The 20,676-nt window shown below is 36.4% G+C and overlaps 1 protein-coding gene across 3 annotated transcripts in view; it reads right to left on the bottom strand.

Moving 5' to 3' along the window:
- Positions 1–10,908, bottom strand: part of Cfap299 (cilia and flagella associated protein 299) — a 577,718-nt gene extending 566,810 nt beyond the window's left edge. For all 3 annotated transcript variants that reach the window (XM_076865077.1, XM_076865075.1, XM_076865076.1), the window contains exon 1: positions 10,798–10,908. In XM_076865077.1, coding sequence (XP_076721192.1) covers positions 10,798–10,908 — 111 coding nt within the window. The remainder of the gene's footprint in view (positions 1–10,797) is intronic.
- Positions 10,909–20,676: the final 9,768 nt, after the last annotated feature.

Below are 20,676 nucleotides of genomic sequence, written 5' to 3'. Positions count from 1 at the left end.
AGGCAAATGCTAGTCCTCTCCAGGCTTTCATGTCACTGCAGATTTTCTATCTTCTAGTTTGGGCTGATCAATTACCAAAAAAAGAAACTCGACACCTCCAGTTACAATTGGGGATATAACTATTTCTTTTCATTCTTAACCAATTTTGCTTTATGCATTTTGAAGATCTGTAGTGAAGCACATTACACTAAACACTAAAATATTTATTATGATATCTTGGTTAACAGACTCATTTATATGTATATGAAATGTCCTTATTATCCCTGAAATATTGTTCTGAGCTCTAATGTGCCTGATATTAGTAAAGTCATTCCAAGTTTCTTTTAATATGTATTTTTATAGAACATATTTTTCTATCCTTTTACTTTGAATCTATTTAATCTATCAATATGTTTATATTAAATTGTGTTGTTTACCTTTAAGCATATATAGATCTGAAACTTTTAGCTATTCTCATAACCTCTGTCTTCTAATTGAGCCTTTGAATCACATTTACTTTAATTTCCAGTGTGGATGGGTCTTAACCTACTACTTTGTTATTTTTTATTGGCTTTATTTGCTTTGATTTGGGGAGGAGGTCTTTCTATTGGAATGAGTCCTTTTTTTTAAGTATTCCATGTATCTCCATTATGGGATTATTAGTTATGTCTCTGTTTTAGTTTTCAGTAACTGCTCTAAAATTTACAATAGGAATTATTAGCATATTGCATTCTACCTTCAATAATATTATACCATTACATATATAAGAACCCACTACAACATTACCCTCTCCCATCCTTCATGCTATTGTTGTCTCACACAGTTATCCTTTGGTATCCATGATAGATTGGTTCCAGGACCCCTTGCAAATATCAAAATCCATGTTGCTCAAGTTCCTTTTGTAAAATGGCATAGTATTGCATATACACATATCTTCCCATGTACCCTAAATTATCTCTAGTTTACTTATAATATTAATAAAATGTGGAAAGGCAGCAGAATACAACAGACACCAGAATGGCAATATGTAAATCAATGGTTGTGCAACTGATGTGATTCTGCAATCTGTATATGGGGTAAAAATGGGAGCGCATATCCCACTTGAATCAAAGTGTGAAATATGATATATCAAGAACTATGTAATGTTTTGAACAACCTACAATAAAAATTAATTAAAATAAATAAAATAAATAAAATAAAATGTAAATGCTCTGTAAATAGTCATTATACTGTAAATAGTCATTATACTGTAACATTCAGGGAATAATTATTTTTTTAAAAAAGGTCTGAGGCTGGGGGATAGAATGTGTGCTGTTTAGCATGTATGAGGCCCAAGTTCAATCTCTAGGACCAAAAAAAGAAAAAGAGAAAAGGAGAAAAAAGAAAAAGCCTTACAAATTCAATACAGATTAAATGCTTTTTAATATTTTCAATCCATTATTGATTGAATCTGTGGATGGCAGATCCTGCAGATATGGAGAGTATTTTACGTCCATATGATAAACCACAGAATGTCATTATTTTTTCTTTAAATAATCTCAAAAGAAATTTAAAATTAAGAAATAAAATATTTTTATTCACCTATTAGCCTTTCCAGTGCTATTCATTCCTTTGTGTAGATCCAAGTTTCCTGTTAATAGATGCTTTCCTTCCACCTGAAGAACTTTAATGTTCCTTGTAGTATAGACTTAAAATAATAAATTTCCCTGGCTTTTGAATTGAAACTATTTATCTCATCTTAATTTTTTACTTTTTTTGCTGGGATATAATCTTCTAGGTTGACCTCTTTATCTCTTTCTTTCTCTTTCTTTTCTTTCTTGGTCTTTTAGTACTTCCAAGATGCCATTCTGTTGTCTTACAATTTGCAATGTTTTTGAGAAGTGTCCAGTGATTTCTGTCTTTATTTTTTTCTATAATGTGTCATTTTATTTTGGTTACTTTTAAGATTTTATCACTGGTTTTCATGATTTTATTAAGATATTCCTTGATGTGGTTTTCTTTGTGCTTATTTTGCCTGGAATTCAATAAACTTTGTTTTTATTTTTCATAAAGCTTGGAGATCTGTTGGCCATCATCTTTCAAGTGTATTTTATTCCATCCTTCCCTCTATTCCTTTTGGACTCTGTTTGCATTCATATTATTAGCATCTGATATTAACCCATGTGCCTGAGGCTCTGTTCATTTTTGTTTAGCTTATGTCTTTTATTATTATTACATTGTTTATTGCTGAGTTGTTTTAGCTCAATCTTAGATTTCTTTACTAAATTCATTTATTTGTTATTATAGGACTTCAGCTAATTTTTCTTATATTTTCACTGTAGATAATCATATTACCTTTTATAAACAACATTCAGACTTCTTCCAAATATTTATAGCACTTTCCTTAAATTGCGCTGGTCAGAAGTCAAGAAAAATACAAATGAATTAATCCATTCAAAGCTAAATAGACTACTGGGAGGTGGGACCCAGTTTGAAGAAGTAGGTCATTGGGGTCATATGCTGGAATGGTTCATCTTCTTCCCAGCCCCTTTCCCCCTCTTTTCTTTCTTTCCCCCCTCCACCTCCTTCTTTCTCCCTCCCTCCCTCCTTCCCTCCTTTCCTCCTTGCTGCCAAGAGCTGATCAGCTTTCCTCTACCACACCTTTCCACCATAATGCTTCTGCCTTGGAGCCAACCAATCATGGACTGAGACCTCTGAAACAATGAGCCAAAATAAATCTTTGCTCCTTATTCTTGTCAGGTATTTTGATCATAATGACAAAAAGCTGACTAATACAATACATTTCTGGATTCATTTTAAATTTTTTCATTCAGTTCATAAGTAAAATTAGTCTTTTGTTTTCTATTTTGTGTTACCTTTTTCTGAATCAGTATACAAGTTCTGTGGGATTGATATGGCTTGAGTATGAGCCCACAGTAAGCAGCATATAGTTCACAGTGGTAGGCTAATAGCACAATCAACATGTGAGACTGGGCTGGTCACTCCCAGAAGTGATGGTAAGTTTACCTGGCTTAAATCCTTGGATAGCTAGTCTCTAAACCAGGCTTAGACTGTATCCCAAGGTAAACTCAGAGAGACAGACACAAGCCATAGCAAATTTCAGCAAAGAGTAAGGGTTAGATCTGCAACACCCAGGAGTTTAAACAGTGATCAGGCAAGTCCCAAAGCCTATCACATGGACCTATATAAGAAGAAAGGCAAACCACAGCCTTGTATTTCTACTGAACATGGCAGCTGTCCCCACCCATCCAGATCAGCTATTCCATCTAACCAAAAAGCCTCTCGCAAAACATTGTCCAACTGCTGAATTACCAACTGGCTAAGAAATACAACTAGCTAGGAAAGATATGCCATGCAACTGGAAACTAAAAGAGAGCAAGAGTAGCTTTTCTTCTGTATATGAAAAAAAAAAAACAGCTTTAAGTCAAAAACTATAAAATGAGAAAAAATGAGCATTATATTAAGGGATCAATTCATCAGGCAGATATAATAATCATAAATATATGTACTATATATATATATATATATTGAAGCATCTAAGTATATAAAGCAAATATTAAAAGTTTTAAGGGAAAGTTAGATTGCAATAAAATATAAGTAGCAGACTTAAATACCCCCTCTTCAATAATGAACAGTTCATCCACACGGAAAATAAAAATAATAAAACATTGGACTTGGATTCTACTGTAGACCAAATGGAAACACAATATATCAAAACCTATGGTAACCAGAAAAAGCAAAGGTGGAAAGGAATATTAAAGCAACAAATTCCCACTTACAAGATCTAATCATTATGGAAATGGAAACTGAAAACACAATGAGATATCACCTCACATCTGTCAGAATTACTACTATAAAAATAACAAAAGATACATTCTGCCAAGGATGTGCAAAAATGTATACCTACACTTACTTGATTGGAATGAATTTAGTGTAGCCATTATGAGAAAACTACACAGAGGTTCCTCAAAATACTAAAAATTGAGCCACTGTATGATCCAGCTATTCAACTTCTTATTTAAGATTTGAAATCACTATGTCAAAGAGAGGTCTACATTCAAATGTTCATTGCTGGTATTCATAATATCCTAGTTAGGGAATCCACCACCTAAGCATTTATCAAAGAATGAATAAAAATATGTCCTATATATACACAATGGAATACTACTCACCTGTACAAGAAAAACCTTGTCATTTGTAACAGCATGGAAGAACTGATGAACATCATGCTAAACGAAATAAACCATGCACAGAAAGACAAGTATCATTTGTTTACTCTTCCGTGTGGAATTTAAAGCCAGACTCCCAGAAAAAGAGAGGAGAATGATGATTACCAGAGCTGGGAGGCCTGGGATGGAGAAGAGAGTAGGAGATGGTTGTCAAAGAGGACAAAGCTTGAATTAGACAGAAGCAAATATTTTTTTAAGATATATTTCATAGTGGGTGAATACAGTATACAATATATTTATTGTACACTTCAAAGTTATTAAGACAAAATTTCAAATGTCACCATAAAAGTATTTGAGATAATGGTTATATTAATTTGATTAATTTAATTATTCCACATTGTATTCATAAATATTTGTTTTAATTCACATCTCCCACTGTTCCTATTCATTTTCTAACCAGTGAAGAACTGTACAGTTCCATCAATAGTGTTTCCCACCCTTTGGGTTTTGCTGAATTCCTACTCATAGTACAGGTCAGTGTGTTCCTCAGTCTTGCTAAATGTCCTGAAAATTAGCAACTGACACAAGGACAAGACTGGATTTAGTTCTGAGGTCTTTAGAAAATTGTTAATGGTGTTTTATTCCTTCATGCACTAAAATCTCCAATGTGTCCCTTTGTGTAACATCAGCAGTTTGAATGCTCAATGTTACCAGTCCTTATGTTGATACCTCTTAGTCAGACTGGTTGTCTGAAGCTCATTCACCTTACCTAACAAGAACCCATGATCAAACTGAATTCTCACATATTGATAACAATTTATTTCCTTCATAAATCTGAAAGTCAGATTTGCTGGACATAAAATCCCTTAGTCACATTTTCTTTCCTTGATTATCTTAAACAAGTGATTACAATTTGCATTGGTATAAATCCTTTGCTATTTAAAAGTCTGATTATTTCATTTGCCTTGCCTTATAAGTCACTTGCTAGTTATAACTAGATATCTATATGACTTTTTTCTATGTAGTTCAAATAATTTTACTAGAGTATGTGTCTTGGCATCGGTCGTACTGGGTTAAAATTGTCAGGTACTAAGTATGTTAAGCCAATGTATAGATTTTTTTTTAAGTAACTTCGTTTTATTTATTAATTTATTTATTTATTTTAGTGTGGCACTGAGGATCAAACCCAGTGCCTCACATGTGCTAGACAAGCGCTCTACCACTGAGCTACAATCCTAGCCCCCAATGTGTAGTTTTAATCTCTTACGTTGTTCATTTCAAAATGTTTTTCTTGAATTATACTTTTTATATTGTTCTGTTTCCTTGCTCAAATTTGAAATACTTCTTCAAGGACATCTATGAACAGGTACTTGATCTTCTGTCTTCAATAATTAGTTTTGCTTAAATCCTTTATCTCTTTCTTCATATTTTTAATATTTTAAAAATTTCCTCCTTTCCACCTTGTATTTCCTTATGATATCGCCTGTTGGGTTTATCCATTCTTCTGTTTCTTTTAGTTTAGTTTTCACTTCTAAAGACTTCCTTTGGCTCCTAATTCTTTCCTGAATTGTCACATTACTTTTGAAGTTTTTCATATGTATATCATTTTCTCAATGCCTTTAGTTTGATTCGAAATAAAAGTCATAGCTTTGTACACGGGTCTTTATGATCTGCTTCCTTTGTCTAGAGGATCTTATTCTGCTTCTCATTCTCACAGTAATTTTAAATGAGCTTTGACCTCAATGCTTCTTTATAGATCATTTCCAGTTTCACTGAACTTTCAGAAGATATGGCTCACAGAATTTTGCTTTCATTTTGTTTCAATATAATCCTTCAAAATATGGCACTTGCTTTCTGATATTTTCTTTTCTTTTTTAAATTCTTTTATTCTCTTACTTTTACCTCAACCTCCTCTTTCAAATTTTCTCTCTACTATCTGTATCCTTCTCAATATTGATTCCACTCCTACCAGCCCCTCAGCACTGTAGAGCACCAACCAAAAGGGGAGGTAGTTTCAAAAGCTCCCAGGACAGCAGACTGTCCATCTTGTTTATATGCATCTGGGAACCTCTGCACTCATCTATTGATGGAATGGCCAAAGCCCCCTCAGAGTCAGCTGCTCTTCTCAAACTGTACCACTGTCCTTCCACTGAATCCCTATTGTCCTTTTGGCAGCTTTCTTGGTGTGGGACTCTTTAGATTCCCATTGTTTTGTTTGGCTTTTCTCCTGCATGGATGCTGATGCCTTCCAATTGTTATACCTGTGGATGGTTGTTTCCATCTGCCTTTATATTCAGATTCTCAGGAATAACACTCCCTTATTTTTGTGTAAATTTTGCTCTCCAACTGCTCTTGGCTTCTGGATCATCCTGTTCTCCTTGATTTCTCCTACTTTTCTGACCCCCTCCTTCTCCTTCTCCTTTGTGCATGCCATTTCCATGTCCATGCCTCAAATAATGGTTGCTCTTCCACATTTTGTCATAAGCCCCATTCTTGTCTCACTCCGCATACTCTACTTGTGAATCCTTCCTACTTCCACTCATCCTACCTGTAGCTTCTGAAGTCAATGTAAATAAAAGTTGAATAGAACTTGCTGTAAATACACAGAATATAGATGTTAGGGAACTGTTTGCGATACACACTGAGACACTGAGGAGGACATCAGGTTCTTAATATTTTAACTTTACCATTATGATAAGGTTTTAGAAGTATTGAGAATACAGTATTCTTGGTTACTTCACCTCTAATCAAAAGAACTCATATGCATGAGGAAATTAGATATTTTTACATAGAGGAAAGCACTGCTATGAACTTACTGAAGGAAAAATTTAAGATTCCTCTTAAATGGAGAGAAGCTAATGTAAATGCCAGTTTTTCCCCAGTGGATAAACAAAAGACTGTACATGATTCTAAATATATATGAATTAAGATTTTTCACAGGGAACAGTATTTTGGTGCAATAAAAATGGAAAAATACAATGGATGATTGTTAGTTTGACTTATCATATAATCATGATAAATTATGTTACTGTATTTTCCTTAGAGTTTTGCCTAATCAATATCTGCTAAATAATTTTAAGGTTATATACAAAAAAAATTATTTTCTAAATAATTAAAAGATAATTCTTTAACTGAAACAGTAAATGATTTAATCATGAGTGGAAACCAATTGTCTGGGAAATTTTTAAATAATTCTATAACATCCCTGTATCCCTTACCTGAGAAAAGAAATTCACTTAGGACAAATATTTTTCCAGTGGTCAGAGGCAGCCACTGAAATGAAGGGACTATGTTTAGTCAAATGGAAAGATTGCCAAGAAAGAACTTGGAAAATTGTAATATAATAATTTTGCCAAAGCTTTTCAACTGTTTGTATATTGATTTAGGGGATTAGTTTAATTGGGTTAGATAATACTAATTTCCAGAACAAATATTGTTATTTGGGTTAGCAAAGATAAGTCTAATTGCTGATATTGTGATAAAGTTCTTTGAATGTTTTATTGCTATTTAGTAAAACAAGCAAAGCATGGTCTGCATTAAATAAAGAGCTTCTTTTATCCTCCTGAACCTCCTTTTCCCATCCTCCAGCTCATCACATAATTAACCTGTGTCAGTCTGTATTTTCCCCGATTTTTTTCTGACCAAGTATCATATTAAAAACAGTACTTGGGGCTGGAGATGTGGCCCAAGCAGTAGCACGCTTGCCTGGCATGAGCGGGGCACTGGGTTCCATCCTCAGCACCACATAAAAATAAAATGTTGAGTCCAGCAAAAACTAAAAAATAAATATTTAAAAAATTCTCTCTCTCTCTAAAAAAAATCCACATAGTACTTATTATATTCACAATGATAAGTATATTTATATACTTATCATTGTCTGAGAAGTTAAATGATTACAAAGAGGTCAGGTTCACAGCAGCAAAGAGCTGGCAAACTGAAAAGGGAAAATTTTAAAAAATAAAAGAATTTACTTACAAAAAGATGAACAGAATTCATAAAAATCAGCATGGACTGATAAAGCATTCTTGGGTTAGCAACAGTGGGAAGCCATTAACACCACTAGGCAAAAAAGAAGATGGGAGAGGAAGCAATATCTAGAACAGGGAAGTGCTGCCAGACCCTGGAAAGAGTGCTGGAGCTGATGGAATGAGAGGCTGGCCAAACATAAGGAATGCAGCCAATTCCAAACCACAGCCAATAGGGAGGTGGCAGGGAATAAATCCTCTAACCACTCTCACCCAGCCTCTGATCTCCTACTGGTATCTCCTGCTGTCTGAAACCTACCTAAAGCCAAAGGGCCTGATTAATGTCCACCAACATCAGCTGCCAGGAACATAGACACAGGATCCAGCACAGATAACATGGCAATTTTAAATGAATCATTGCTACTAATTTTTATGGCAACTAACTGATAACTTGGCAATGGGAGAATATACTACTCAATAAAGGAGTAGACAGTACTAACTGTATTCTTGAAAAATGCTAAGAAGGTAGATTTTAAGTACTTTAATCACAAAAAATAATAATTATGTGAGGTAATTATGTGTGTTAATTAACTCTAGCTATTTTATGATGTATACATAGTTCAGAACAACACATTGTACATGAGAAATACATATAATTTCATTTGTTGATTTTTTAAAAAATTGTTTTTCAAAATTATTCCATTAAACCAAAGTTAATTGCTGATGAGGGAGGGAGACAAGGATTACCTCACAAAGCATAATCCATAACTCATGACACATGCTCGCCATACAGTTGAAGGAATTCTAAAAGAAGTCCACTCGTTTCTATGTGTCCTAAGTAGGCAATTAACTTGCATCCACAAAAAGTATTTGAGAATTTAAATAGAGCTAATAGCACTTTAAAAGTTGTAATTAATACATATATTCCTGCCTTAATATCACTGTTCAACTAAATCTTCATCTCACTTTTTATAAAATTACAATAAGAATATGGCTAACCAATACCAACTTAAAAACGAATTTATCATTCTCCTCAAACCAAGTTAGCATCTTCCATTTTAGAGACCTTTAAAGTTCTGACTGATGATACACAAAGTATTAATTTCTGATCTCCAAACAACAATAATATTTTGTTTTTTGCTCTCATGAAAAACTGTGACAATTTAAAAAAAACTGAAACGTTTCTCAGTGATACTAGGCTTAAATGTAATAATGTTCCACACATGCTTCAAAGATTTTTTTTTTCCTATCTAGTTGATTATTGTGTACATTTACCTTTTTTATTTAAACATTCAAAAATTTGAATGCAGACATTGTTTTGAAGCATTCCTTTTGCCCTTCATTTCAGTGTCTCAGATGCAAGGCATAAAACTGACTTTCAAGACTTTAAAATATTATCTATATAAAACATTTAAAAGTTGTTGATGAAGCCAAGAGTTGTGTTGGAAATTCCACCTACATTTATTTTAAAAACAGACAATTTCAGGAAGAACAAATCACTTATCCAAGGTCCCACAACTTGTTTGGGGTACAGGTACTAGAATTAGATGTTTCTGTTCCCTTAAAATTATTTTCATATCTACCAAATGAATGTGTTTTGAAGGATAAGCACTTTTCAAATCTGTAGTCCACGTTTAAGTGAAACTCCACCCATCTGAATTGGGGAGTCCAAAAATTTCAATGGGCAAAACTACCTTATTCCAGATTAGAAATGTGGAGAGTTTTGGTTACAGGGGTCAGGTTCTTTCCAGACTTGATGAGCTTTGGCGCCACATAGTGGCGCTTGTTCTCTCTGCCATTAATTGAGAGGTGGCGGTTCTGCATCACTTCCAGGACAGCCGAATCCCCTTAATACCCATTTAATCTGCTAGGTTGGGGACGATTGGCTGGGAATAGATAGGGTTTGAGGAACTCACTGGCCACCTCCCAGCTTCACATGACCTACTGCAGCCCAGATTTTCCCGCCGATCCGGGTTTTCTCCGCTCCGGACAGGAACTGTATCCTGCACCACCCTCCCTTTAGCGGGAGTGGATGGGATGCTGGGCAGAAGAGTGTAACCCAGTAAGTCCGGTTTCGCACTTTTTTTCCCCCTTGCATTTTTACTATCAGCATTAATCGCGATTATCAACTGTATAACACAGAGACAGGAATATACCGGCACAACTACCAGCGACTAGTAGGGATGACGGTAAGGCGGGGAGCAGGTGTTTCAAGGACCCAAATACCCAAAATAATATCAAATGAACTAGGTTGATGTTGCCAGTTGTCCTGGAAACATACTGTCTTCTGCTCCTTTAACAAAGGAAAGCGAAACGGTCGGCGTTCTGAGTTAAAACTCTCGGCAACTCTCCTTTCTCAAAGTAACTTTGGAACGGGACTGGGTCAGGAGGAGGCAGAAAGCCGAGATGCAGAAATTCACAAGAGTCCCCTGCATGCGTACGTGCACGTGCGAGTTTCTGCGCTGGGTGACTCGAGAGGCCCAAGTTCCGCCAGGACAGGGCACTGCAGGGCAGGCAGGACCTGCGACTCACCTCGGCAGGTGTTCTGCGCGGCTGCCCCGCGGCCGCCGAGCCTGACGTTTGCGCAGTCCACCGCCAGGGGGCGAACAACCCCACGACGCGTCCCATCGCCCAGGGACCTAGGGACGCGAAGGCGGCGGACTCTGCCGCGCCGCTGCCCTTACCTCCAGGTAGTACAAGTCCACGGTAGTGATCTGCGAGTCGAGGAAATCTTCGTAAGTGTTGAACTGAGTGACAATATTGTCCACGGCCATCAACGCCTCGTCCTGATCCATCGCGGTTGCCTTGGCCAAAGCGTCCCTAGCGACAGAATCTCGAGGGCAGGATCAGGAAGTTCCACCCACTTGGCTCCATCCAATCAGTTGGAGGGGGGTTGAGCTCTGAACGTTAATCCCGCCCCCATGTTTTACTACTGGGTTTCAGGTTCCCGCCTAACTCTTGGGAACTAGGTTAACTTACCCGCTCCAAATCCAGGGGCGGTATCAGTCCACTGACTCACACCTGGGGGAAATGTGGAACAAGGGGACAGATGCAAATGACAAGCCAAGTTAAAGAGTATGACGCTGCCAGGATGTTTACACAAAACGTTATGAATAAGTTCTTCCAATCATAGTCTAAAACCACCTTAAGCAGTACAAAAATATAAAAGTATTTTTCAAGGAGAAAGAGTATCTCAAAAGTCTAGGAAAATGGTCTTGTGACCAAGGCCACATTAATGACCTTTTTGAATTATTTTTTAAATTGTAACTCAAATCTCAGTTATCAATATCGAGTGCAAAGAACCATTTACGAATTTCCCAAACGAAAGAATCTCAGCAATAATATCTTTGAGCCCCAAGTTATTACATTTTAATTTTTTTTTACTATAAATTTCAATAAGCACACAATGAAAAACCTTGCTCTGCAGAACCAGCTTTTTTAAAATAAATACCTGTGGAAACTTAAAAGGTCAAGGGTTTTACTCAAGATTTTCTTTTTCCTTTAGAATAAAGTTTTTCATTTTTTAAATATAAATGTAAAGGAATCCAACAAGCAGCTGTCAAAACTTTTTCAGAACTTATTATGGTTTTTAATGTTTTTCAAATCATCTTTGAGAATTTAACACATAGTTTTCTTTCTAAATATTTATGTAATTGATTTAGAAAATTTTCACAGATGTGCTAAAAAATATTTTAATAAAAAATCTCAGAAGGTTAATTTCACTTTTGGTTAGCTTATACAATTTTAAAAGTTCATCTCAAATATCAGGATGTCTATGAAAGTGTAAATTTTAAGTAATACAGACACAAGGATCTCTATAATATTACTAACCTTTAGTTAATAATTGTATCCTAAAATGTTTTAAAAGGCATTTGGTACCTTATTTTTAAGTGCATTTTAATCATTAAATTTGAGGAAATAGAAACATCACACATAACACAACAGCTGTAATAAAAATAGTAACATCAATATTTGTTGAGTGCTCACTGCATACCAGGCTCACTGCATGACAGGCCCTAAGTGTCAAAAATCATTGTACTTAGCTGGTATTTACATTAAAAGTAATAACCACCAACAATTTGATAGCATCTCATACCTGAAAAGATATAGTAATTTGAAAAGCCAAGAATGGAGATGAAATCCATGTTCCTTAAAAGATTCTAATAGGTGACAAAGATTTCATTATTCTCTATTATCTAGAGTGTTCTATAAGTCCTTCCTAAAAGATTCATATTCTGAGTTAACTGAGCACATGGAAAAGCTTTAAAAAGATTCAGCCACTTATGTACAGAGAATATAAATATTTCCTTTAGTCCAAAAATATTTTATACAACCTTATCAATGTGGCAGTCCTGTTTTAAACATTTTATATGCATTATCTCATTTAATCTTCAAGATACACTCACTGGGGATATAATACTAGTATTTTTCTCAAAATAGAAGCAGAATGAATTTAAATGACTTAGCTAAAGTCATTAAAGTTCCAAAGACAAAACACATACTCACACACACACACACACACACACACACACACATACACACACAATCCATTATTTCCAGTCTCACAAAAAGAAAAGGCAGAGGTAAAGAGAGGTTTTGAAGAGCCCCATAGAACTAATTACAGAAGCAGGGTTTTTGGGGGGGTGGGGTGGGGGTGGGACCAGGATACTGAGGATTGAACTCAGGGTCACTCAACCACTGAACCACATCCCCAGTCCCATTTTTTGTATTTTATTTAAAGACAGGGTCTCACTGAGTTGCTTAGCACCTCACCATTGCTGAGGCTGTCTTTGAACTTCTTTAGCCTCCTTCTTTAGCCTCCAGAGCCACTGGGATTACAGGTGTTCACCACCACACCCAGCCTGTTTATTTCTTACATAAAAAGACAAGTTGCCTTGTGACAGGGATGATGGATTGGTTCAAACATAAAGAACAAAAGGAATGGCATGTTTGGAGTTGGGCAGGTAAGAAAGATCAGATTCTATAAAGGACAAAGAAAGCAGTCAATGGTCTTCACAGTTGTGTGGGGCCAGCAAGGACAGAAGAGGGAAGGAAGCCCACTAGAGACAGGGGGAGCAGGAAGCAAAACTTTGAGTGGTAGGTTGAAGAGATACAAAATGCAACAGCTATGTCCTTGAGCAAGAGAGGACCTAAGGAAAATGGCTTCAGTTGCTGAGTGCATACTACTGAATAGAGCTCAAGCCTCCTGTTTTGAAGTCCTCCTACATCAAGATTTCATCACTTTCAAGACACAGCAAAGCATCTAGGGAATGTTTGAGTTCAGAAATCTGTAGCACTTTGATTCCAAGATCATATCTCTATATTAATAAGATGTAAGGTCACTATTTATCTATACATCCTTCTAGTAAGATCCATTCACCTAATATGATCCATTTTGATTGTGTATTTTCAGGGAAACCTAATTAAATTAACCACATGGTCAATAGCTCTTTGTTGGAGTAATCCCTAAAGCATCTACATTTAAACAATTGTGAAAATATTTTCAGTCAATGAGTCCAATGACATCTTCCAGCAAATCATCTTCACAATATTGAAAGAAAAAAATTTATAAATTTAGCCTTCTTCTACACAGAAAGGCTAGAATTGTAGAAAGTCTAACTCAATTATCTTTTTTTCTAAACTTTTGATTTAAGTTCAAAAACACTTTCAGACCTGTGCCTAAGAAATTACATGGAAGAGTGACAACAAAGAAATTAATGAGCCACAACAATTCTCTCTTTCCTATTCCGAGGTCTTTGTTATGATCAGAAAATACTTTATTTTGGATAGCATGCATTCCTACTTCAAGATCTTAAAAATATTGAATCCTGGAATTTAACACCAATCCCAGATATTCCAATCTTTGCCAACAGACAAGCAAAGATCATGTATATTTGCAACAAAACCCCAAGATGTAAGAGAGAGAAAACATATGCTCTGGAAGGAATAACAAAATATATGCCATATTTAGCTTAGTTACTGAGTTTTTTAAAAAGACACAATGTAAAAATAAAGATCATAGGCAAAATAAAGCACAAGTATCTCTTTGAAATAAACAGGCTTTGGTAAATACTTACCTGGTGGAAAGACATAAAATAATTTCAAATTAAGCTCTGTATTTCTATTCCTAAGTATTTAGCAATATTATATGATAGTTGAGAAAGTGACAAAAAACATACATTAATATGTTGACATGATATGAAGGAGAATGCCTTGCTTATTATGGAAATAAGATGCTAAACCTTCTGAGTAAGAACTTGAGGCTCTATTACCATGGACTTACTACACTACCATATTATAGGAAAGAAAAACATATGCTCAGTAAGATAAGAGATTCATGTCTAATGTTACCCAACTGCTTATGAAGTGTCTATGATTGCAGAGGGCTATTGCTTAATCCTGAGTCAAGGAGAGATCCTTAGCACTTTGTAATAATGATGACACTGAATTTACTTAAACTCTTTCTTGTGATGAGATCACTGGGCTTCCACACAGTCTCAGTTATCCTAATATGCTGGAGTTCTGGTTCCACTGCTTCTCACTGATGAAGACACAGTGCATTCAAATGTCGTAATTCATAAATTTTCTCCTTCCTTGACTTAGAGAAGAAATACAATTTAAGATGGAATTGCTCCAAGGAGTGAAGTTGACAGGTGTCAGCAGTTGAAGAAGAAGAAGAAGAAGAAAAGGAGAAGAAGAAGAGGAGGAGGAGGAGGAGGAGGAAGAAGAATAGTAGTAGTAGTAGTAGTAGTAGTAGTAGTAGTAGTAGTAGTAAACGAATACTGTGCTATGGGCTAGATGATGGGTATGATTGCCACAACCCAGTCTTTGTAACAGAGAAAATTTCAGTGGTTCTGTGAGGCACTCCTAACAACCTTACTAAAAATTCCCTCAACTTCTTTGTGTACCTGGAAATCAGACTGGACCCTAAAACGCCACTCCCCTGAGTGGCTGAACACTTAGAAAACATCACAAGTGAATAGATGGCCACCATGATTAACACAGAGTTGCCAATGTCCAGAGGATGCTCAGCACTTCCTACATCTATGCCTTTTCTCTTATTTTCTACAGTAGATTCTCTTCTCTCTTTGAAATTATACTCTCCTGTCTCAAAGCAGATAAACTTTACTCCTACTTCAAAATAAAGTAAAAGCTACCAGAGTGAATGTCCTGCTCTCCAACATATAAGCTTACTCACTGTCCTACCAACATTTTGCTTCTCCCCTTGTGTTCAAAGGAAGAATTTATGTCTTCCGATACCTTCACGCTACACTGGTTCTATCTCCTCCTTCCTTCTCAGAATTCCTCATTTTGATTATCTTCTCTCTCCCATGTTGTTATTCATCTCCTCTCTGCCCTGCACCACCCTGCACCCCTGTTTCTCTCCCCTAGCTCCTTTCCTGTTTAAATAAATAAATAATCAAGCAAGCTAATGAATCCAAGAACAACTATAGGCTATAGGATCCTCAGCACTTTAAAACAAAGCTTCTAAAAAGAGTTATCTATGATCACCATCTTCACTTCCTGTTCAACTCATTCCTACTGGTTCCATACACTGTGCCACTGAAATCGCTTTTGCCAAAATCAATTTTGACATCTTTGCCATAACAGCTTAGCCATTTTTCTGTCCGCATAATACTTGACACTCAACAGCATTTGGCCCAAGTGACTGACTACTCTCTTCAAAATTCCCTCTGACTTGCATCACATTATTTTGCCCTGAGGTTGGTTGGTATTCCATTAACTGTTTATTCTTGGTTTTCTTTCTGGATCCTTTTCCCCTTAACATGCTTTTTAAAAGTTGGAGAGTCTCAGTGTTCTTTCCTAGCCTAGGTCCTTTTCTGCTCTTCATTCTCCTTACTTGAAGAACTCACATCCATTGCTTTACTTAGATCCTATGTGCATATGGTTCCCTGATCTATAACTAGCCAGGCCACTCTCCTGAGTGTCAGACCAACTGCCTAGCAGACACACTTTGATGTATAATACGTATTAGCCTGCAGTTTTCCTCTCCCAGTCCTCCCTCCTTCAACATACTGGCTCCTCTCCTCTCGATGGTTCATGAAAGAAACCTCCAAGGCAGTCTTGATCCTTGTCTCTCCCTCATGGCTGAAATATAAGGCCTATATTTTGGTCACCCAAGTACATCTTTTGAAGGCTTTAATTTCTTTCCAAACTCATTGACATTGTTTTCTGGCCTGAACTAAATTCTGATACCTTAACTCCAAGAACAGCATCTTTTCTGGTTTCCTGATATCTCTTTGGCCTTCTCTTCAGCCCACTCTTCATGATGATGTCAGAATGATTGCTTAAAAATACTAATATGCTCTTATCTTGTCCCTCTTAGAACCCTTTATTAGCTTTCTATTCCCCTTAGGATAAAGTATTATTTAATTTGGTTTGGTTTGGTTTGGTTTGGTTTATAACATGATTTTCATGACCTTCTGCATTTTGGCTTTCATCTAGTGCTTTCTGGTCTCACAGGATACATGTTCCAGCCACACCAGATGCCTTTCAGTTTCCAGAGAAGCCACCTATTTTTGTCACCAGGTCTCAAAAATGCTGTCATGCAGTTCCCTCTATCGAGAATATTCTTTCATAGTACACATTTTTTTATTCACCTATTAGTTCCCTATTATACATAGAATTAGAGAGAGGAAGAGGGAGATATAGAAGTTAGTATGTGTGTATACACATACACACACACACACACACACACACACATATATATATATATATATGTGCTCTTGATAACCCACACATCCACTATTTGTCATTAATATCTTGTGTATAATAAAATATTTAAAATAGCTACACTCATTAAAATCTATGTCCATGAAAGCAAAGACTAGATCAACACTCTTCCTCATGTTCCTAGCATCTGACATGGTTCCTCAAAATTTTTGCTAAACGAAAGTTTTCTTATAGGTTTTATTCATCTGTCTTAGAAACTGCTAGGTAAAAGATTCTATACTCAGTGTGGGGAACACAAAGATTAACAACCTGAATTTTAGCACCTAAGTTTTGGAAAGGTACTGAACAATACCAGTGTTATAAGACAAGACAGCTATTTTTGAAGTGCTTGCACATTCAGAGAAGTGTTGAGCAAAAGGAACAATGCAGGAGACATTATATTACCTGACTTCAAAATAAATGCAATTAAAAAATTCAGATGGGCTGGGGATGTGGCTCAAGCAGTGTCGCGCTCACCTGGCATGTGCAGGGTGCTGGATTCGATTCTCAGCACCACATACAAATAAAGATGTTGTGTCCGCCAAAAACTAAAAAATAAATATTAAAATTTAAAAAAATCAGAGAAGTAAAAAATACTTCCAACTGGAGGGAATCAAGGAAAATTTAAAGGGTGACATGGCCTTTGTGCTAAGCTTTTGAAGTATGGAGAAGGGCAACTAGGACTATGAATAAATGCCCTTATAAAAAAAATCACATGCGCTCAAGTTTCAAGGTCCAAAAACAAAAGATGTTCAAGGAGGAGTGATTGGGTAAATTTGATGATAGTGCATGGTGTGTGCAAAAGGAAGAAAAATGGAATGGTAAATCAGAAGCAGACTATGCTGCAGTCTGCCCATTTAAGATTTCACTATATTTTCCCCCACAAAAGAGAGTCAAAGGACTTGCTTGGGAAAAGAAATCATCACAACTGTAGCTTAGAAAATGTTCCCAACAGCAATAAATGGCTTGAGAGGAGGCACAAACATTCTTAGGTCAGAAGACAGAGGAAGGGGAGTCTGAGAATAACTGCAGGGGAGAAGGATTCAAGAAAACTTGGGGGCAGGAATTTTATACACAAGAGACCGATTTCAAGTTGAATACACATTTTACCCTTAAGCAAGGATCAGATTTTCATTTCAAACTTTTGCCTGCTCAAAATAAGAAATACAATGATGTGTTTGGTTTTTAATGAGAACTTGCTGGTACTTAACTCAAATAATGAGGGTGAAAAGGAAATTCAGATGAAGTTTCAGGAGAAAATAAAAAGTGACATCTTTAAACCCCAGAGACAAGGTGGAAAGAGGATGCCTCTCTGAGGAGTATATTTAGACCCTCTAAAATACACAGTGACCTCTATAGAATTTCTAAGAGGAAAGGCTTGTTCTATTTTAGACTAGCATCTTCTTTTTGGCTCCTGAGTATAATGTCAGAGCTCATCAGGTACTCAAGTACTATTGCAGCCATGGTAATAATCTAACCCCAGTAACAACTAACCCAATACAGAAAGGAGAAAAAATAAGACCACTAGACTTCTAAAAGCTTCATTACAGGAAGTGGTGCCAATTCCATTAAGAGCTAATTCCACTCACAAGACTCAGCTCTACTTCTCCAGGACGACAGACACTCTCTAACAGCAGAAGAATTGATCACAATAAAGATGTTTTTGATCTATCTTTCCTTACTGACTCTAACTTACCTAAGTGTTATGGCTTGGATGAGAGGTGTCCCCCAAAAGCTCCTGTGGGAGACAATGCAAGAATGTTTAGAGGAGAAATGATTGGTTTATAAGAGCCTTAATCCAATCAGTGAATAAATTCCCTGATAAAAATTAGCTGAATGGTAACTGAAGGCAGATAGGGTGTGGCTGGAGGAGGTGGGTCATTGAAGGTAAGCCTTTGAGTTTATTTATATTTTTAATATTTATTTTTTTAATCTGGTGAATGGAGTCTCCCTCTCTCTTTCTCTCTCTCTCTCTTCTTACTGATCATCATGTGAGCTGCTTCCCTCCACCACACTCTTCCACCATGATATTCAGTCTCACTTCGAGCCCCAAGGAATGGAGCCAACTGTCTATGGATTGAGACTACTGAAACTGTAAGCCCTCGAATGAACTTTTCCTCCTTAAAAGTTTTTTTCTGAGGTCTTTAAGTCACAGTAGCAAAAAGAAAAAAAAAAAAACCTGACTTAAACATAAAGCAAAGGCCAAATGTATTCATTTAAAATCACTAGAGTCATGCACCATGCCAGGCCCTGAGAGTGACATGAAAAACAACACCTTCTTATCTTCAGGGATATTCCAATTTAGGGATGTAAGAAAGAGGGCTAATATTAGTAGTTGGTTGAACAAAGGAAAAGAAAATGGCCTAAGCAGACGTGGGGGAACAAATTTGCAACTAATTGAAATAAGTAAAAATTTATAAGAACTATGACATAAAGTATATATGGTGTATAGAATGGAATGTACGTGAGAAAACTAATTCTATGTGTGAAAGATAGACTTACTAGGAAATATAAAAATGATGTATTTTCAAGAAATCAGTAAGAAATATAGAAGACTGGGTAGTTTCTGATGTCACATCTAGTTTCAGAAATCTGTGACAATCTTTAAATTATACATTCACCAAGTGTCTAGCTTTTTTGTTTGCTTGTTGTAAAGAAAATGTCTCAGAAGAAAGGAACAAAGTTCGATTGTTCTTCTATGCTGTGCTTTGCTGAAAGAAAGTACTGAATTTTACTGAAGTGTTTCAGGACCACAAATCTCTACATGCTTGGGAATACTGCTGTACTCTCTTAGTGTGTTTGCTTTCTTTTTTTAAAGATGTTTGTTTCATATTGCATTAGCCAGAGTTCTCTGGAGGAATAGAACCAACAGAACAGAACGTATATATAATTATAAAAGGAGATTTATTTGGTTAGTTTACAGAATCAGAGGCTAGATAGTTCCACAGTGGCTGTCCCAGGCTGGAGAGCCAGAGAATCAGTAGCTACACAGTCCAAGAAGCTGGAGCCTCAGAATAAGAAGAAAAATCATGCTACCCCAGTCAAAGGCTGAAGTCATGGAAGGTCCCCCAAGAGTCACAGGTGTGAGTCTACATTGAAAGAAGGAAGAAGCTAGAGTCTGATGTCCACAGGTGATGGAAGCAGCAAAAAAAAATGCACCTGCTCAAGAATCCAACTTGCACATGTGGGTAGGCTTCCTTCTTCTTCACTTTTTGTTCCATTTGGGCCCCAAGTCTATTAGATAGTACCACCCAGGCACCCATTTGGTTGGGTCTTCCTCCTGAATTCACTGATCCACATGCAAATTGTTTTTGAAAATACCTTCACAGACACACCCAGAAGTGTTCTTTACTAATTTCTTAGGCATCTCTCAGTCCAGTTAGATTAACCATCCCACACATCTTTACTCCTCTTTAAAATAGTTGCCTTGCTTTCCCCTTCCTCTACGCCACCATCCACACCACTCTACACTGCTTTCTATCTACCCAATGCATCCTTATCTATAGTTATTCCTATGTGATAATTTTGCCCACATGAAATCCAGACATACCAGCCATCCTCCCACAAACCAATCTATTCCTTACCATACCTGTGTTAATGCCCCCTGCCTTCTTTTCCTTTATGGTGGATACACTGCTCCTATGAAATGCTAGCCTGATCCTTCAATGCTCTGGATACCATCCCCTCTCATACCCTCAAAATCTTCATCCTGCCATTAGGCACTTTCTTCCTGGCTTAGTTCATTTCTCTCAGTCTGTGAGTCATCCCTGACAGTATATAAACAGTTTATAAGATCCCAGATCTTTAGAAGAAGCCAGTTCCTTCATATT

The sequence above is a fragment of the Callospermophilus lateralis genome, chromosome 8 (genome assembly GCF_048772815.1).
Source record: "Callospermophilus lateralis isolate mCalLat2 chromosome 8, mCalLat2.hap1, whole genome shotgun sequence".
Lineage (NCBI taxonomy): Eukaryota > Metazoa > Chordata > Mammalia > Rodentia > Sciuridae > Callospermophilus > Callospermophilus lateralis.
This window is presented reverse-complemented; position numbering and strand designations above follow the sequence as displayed.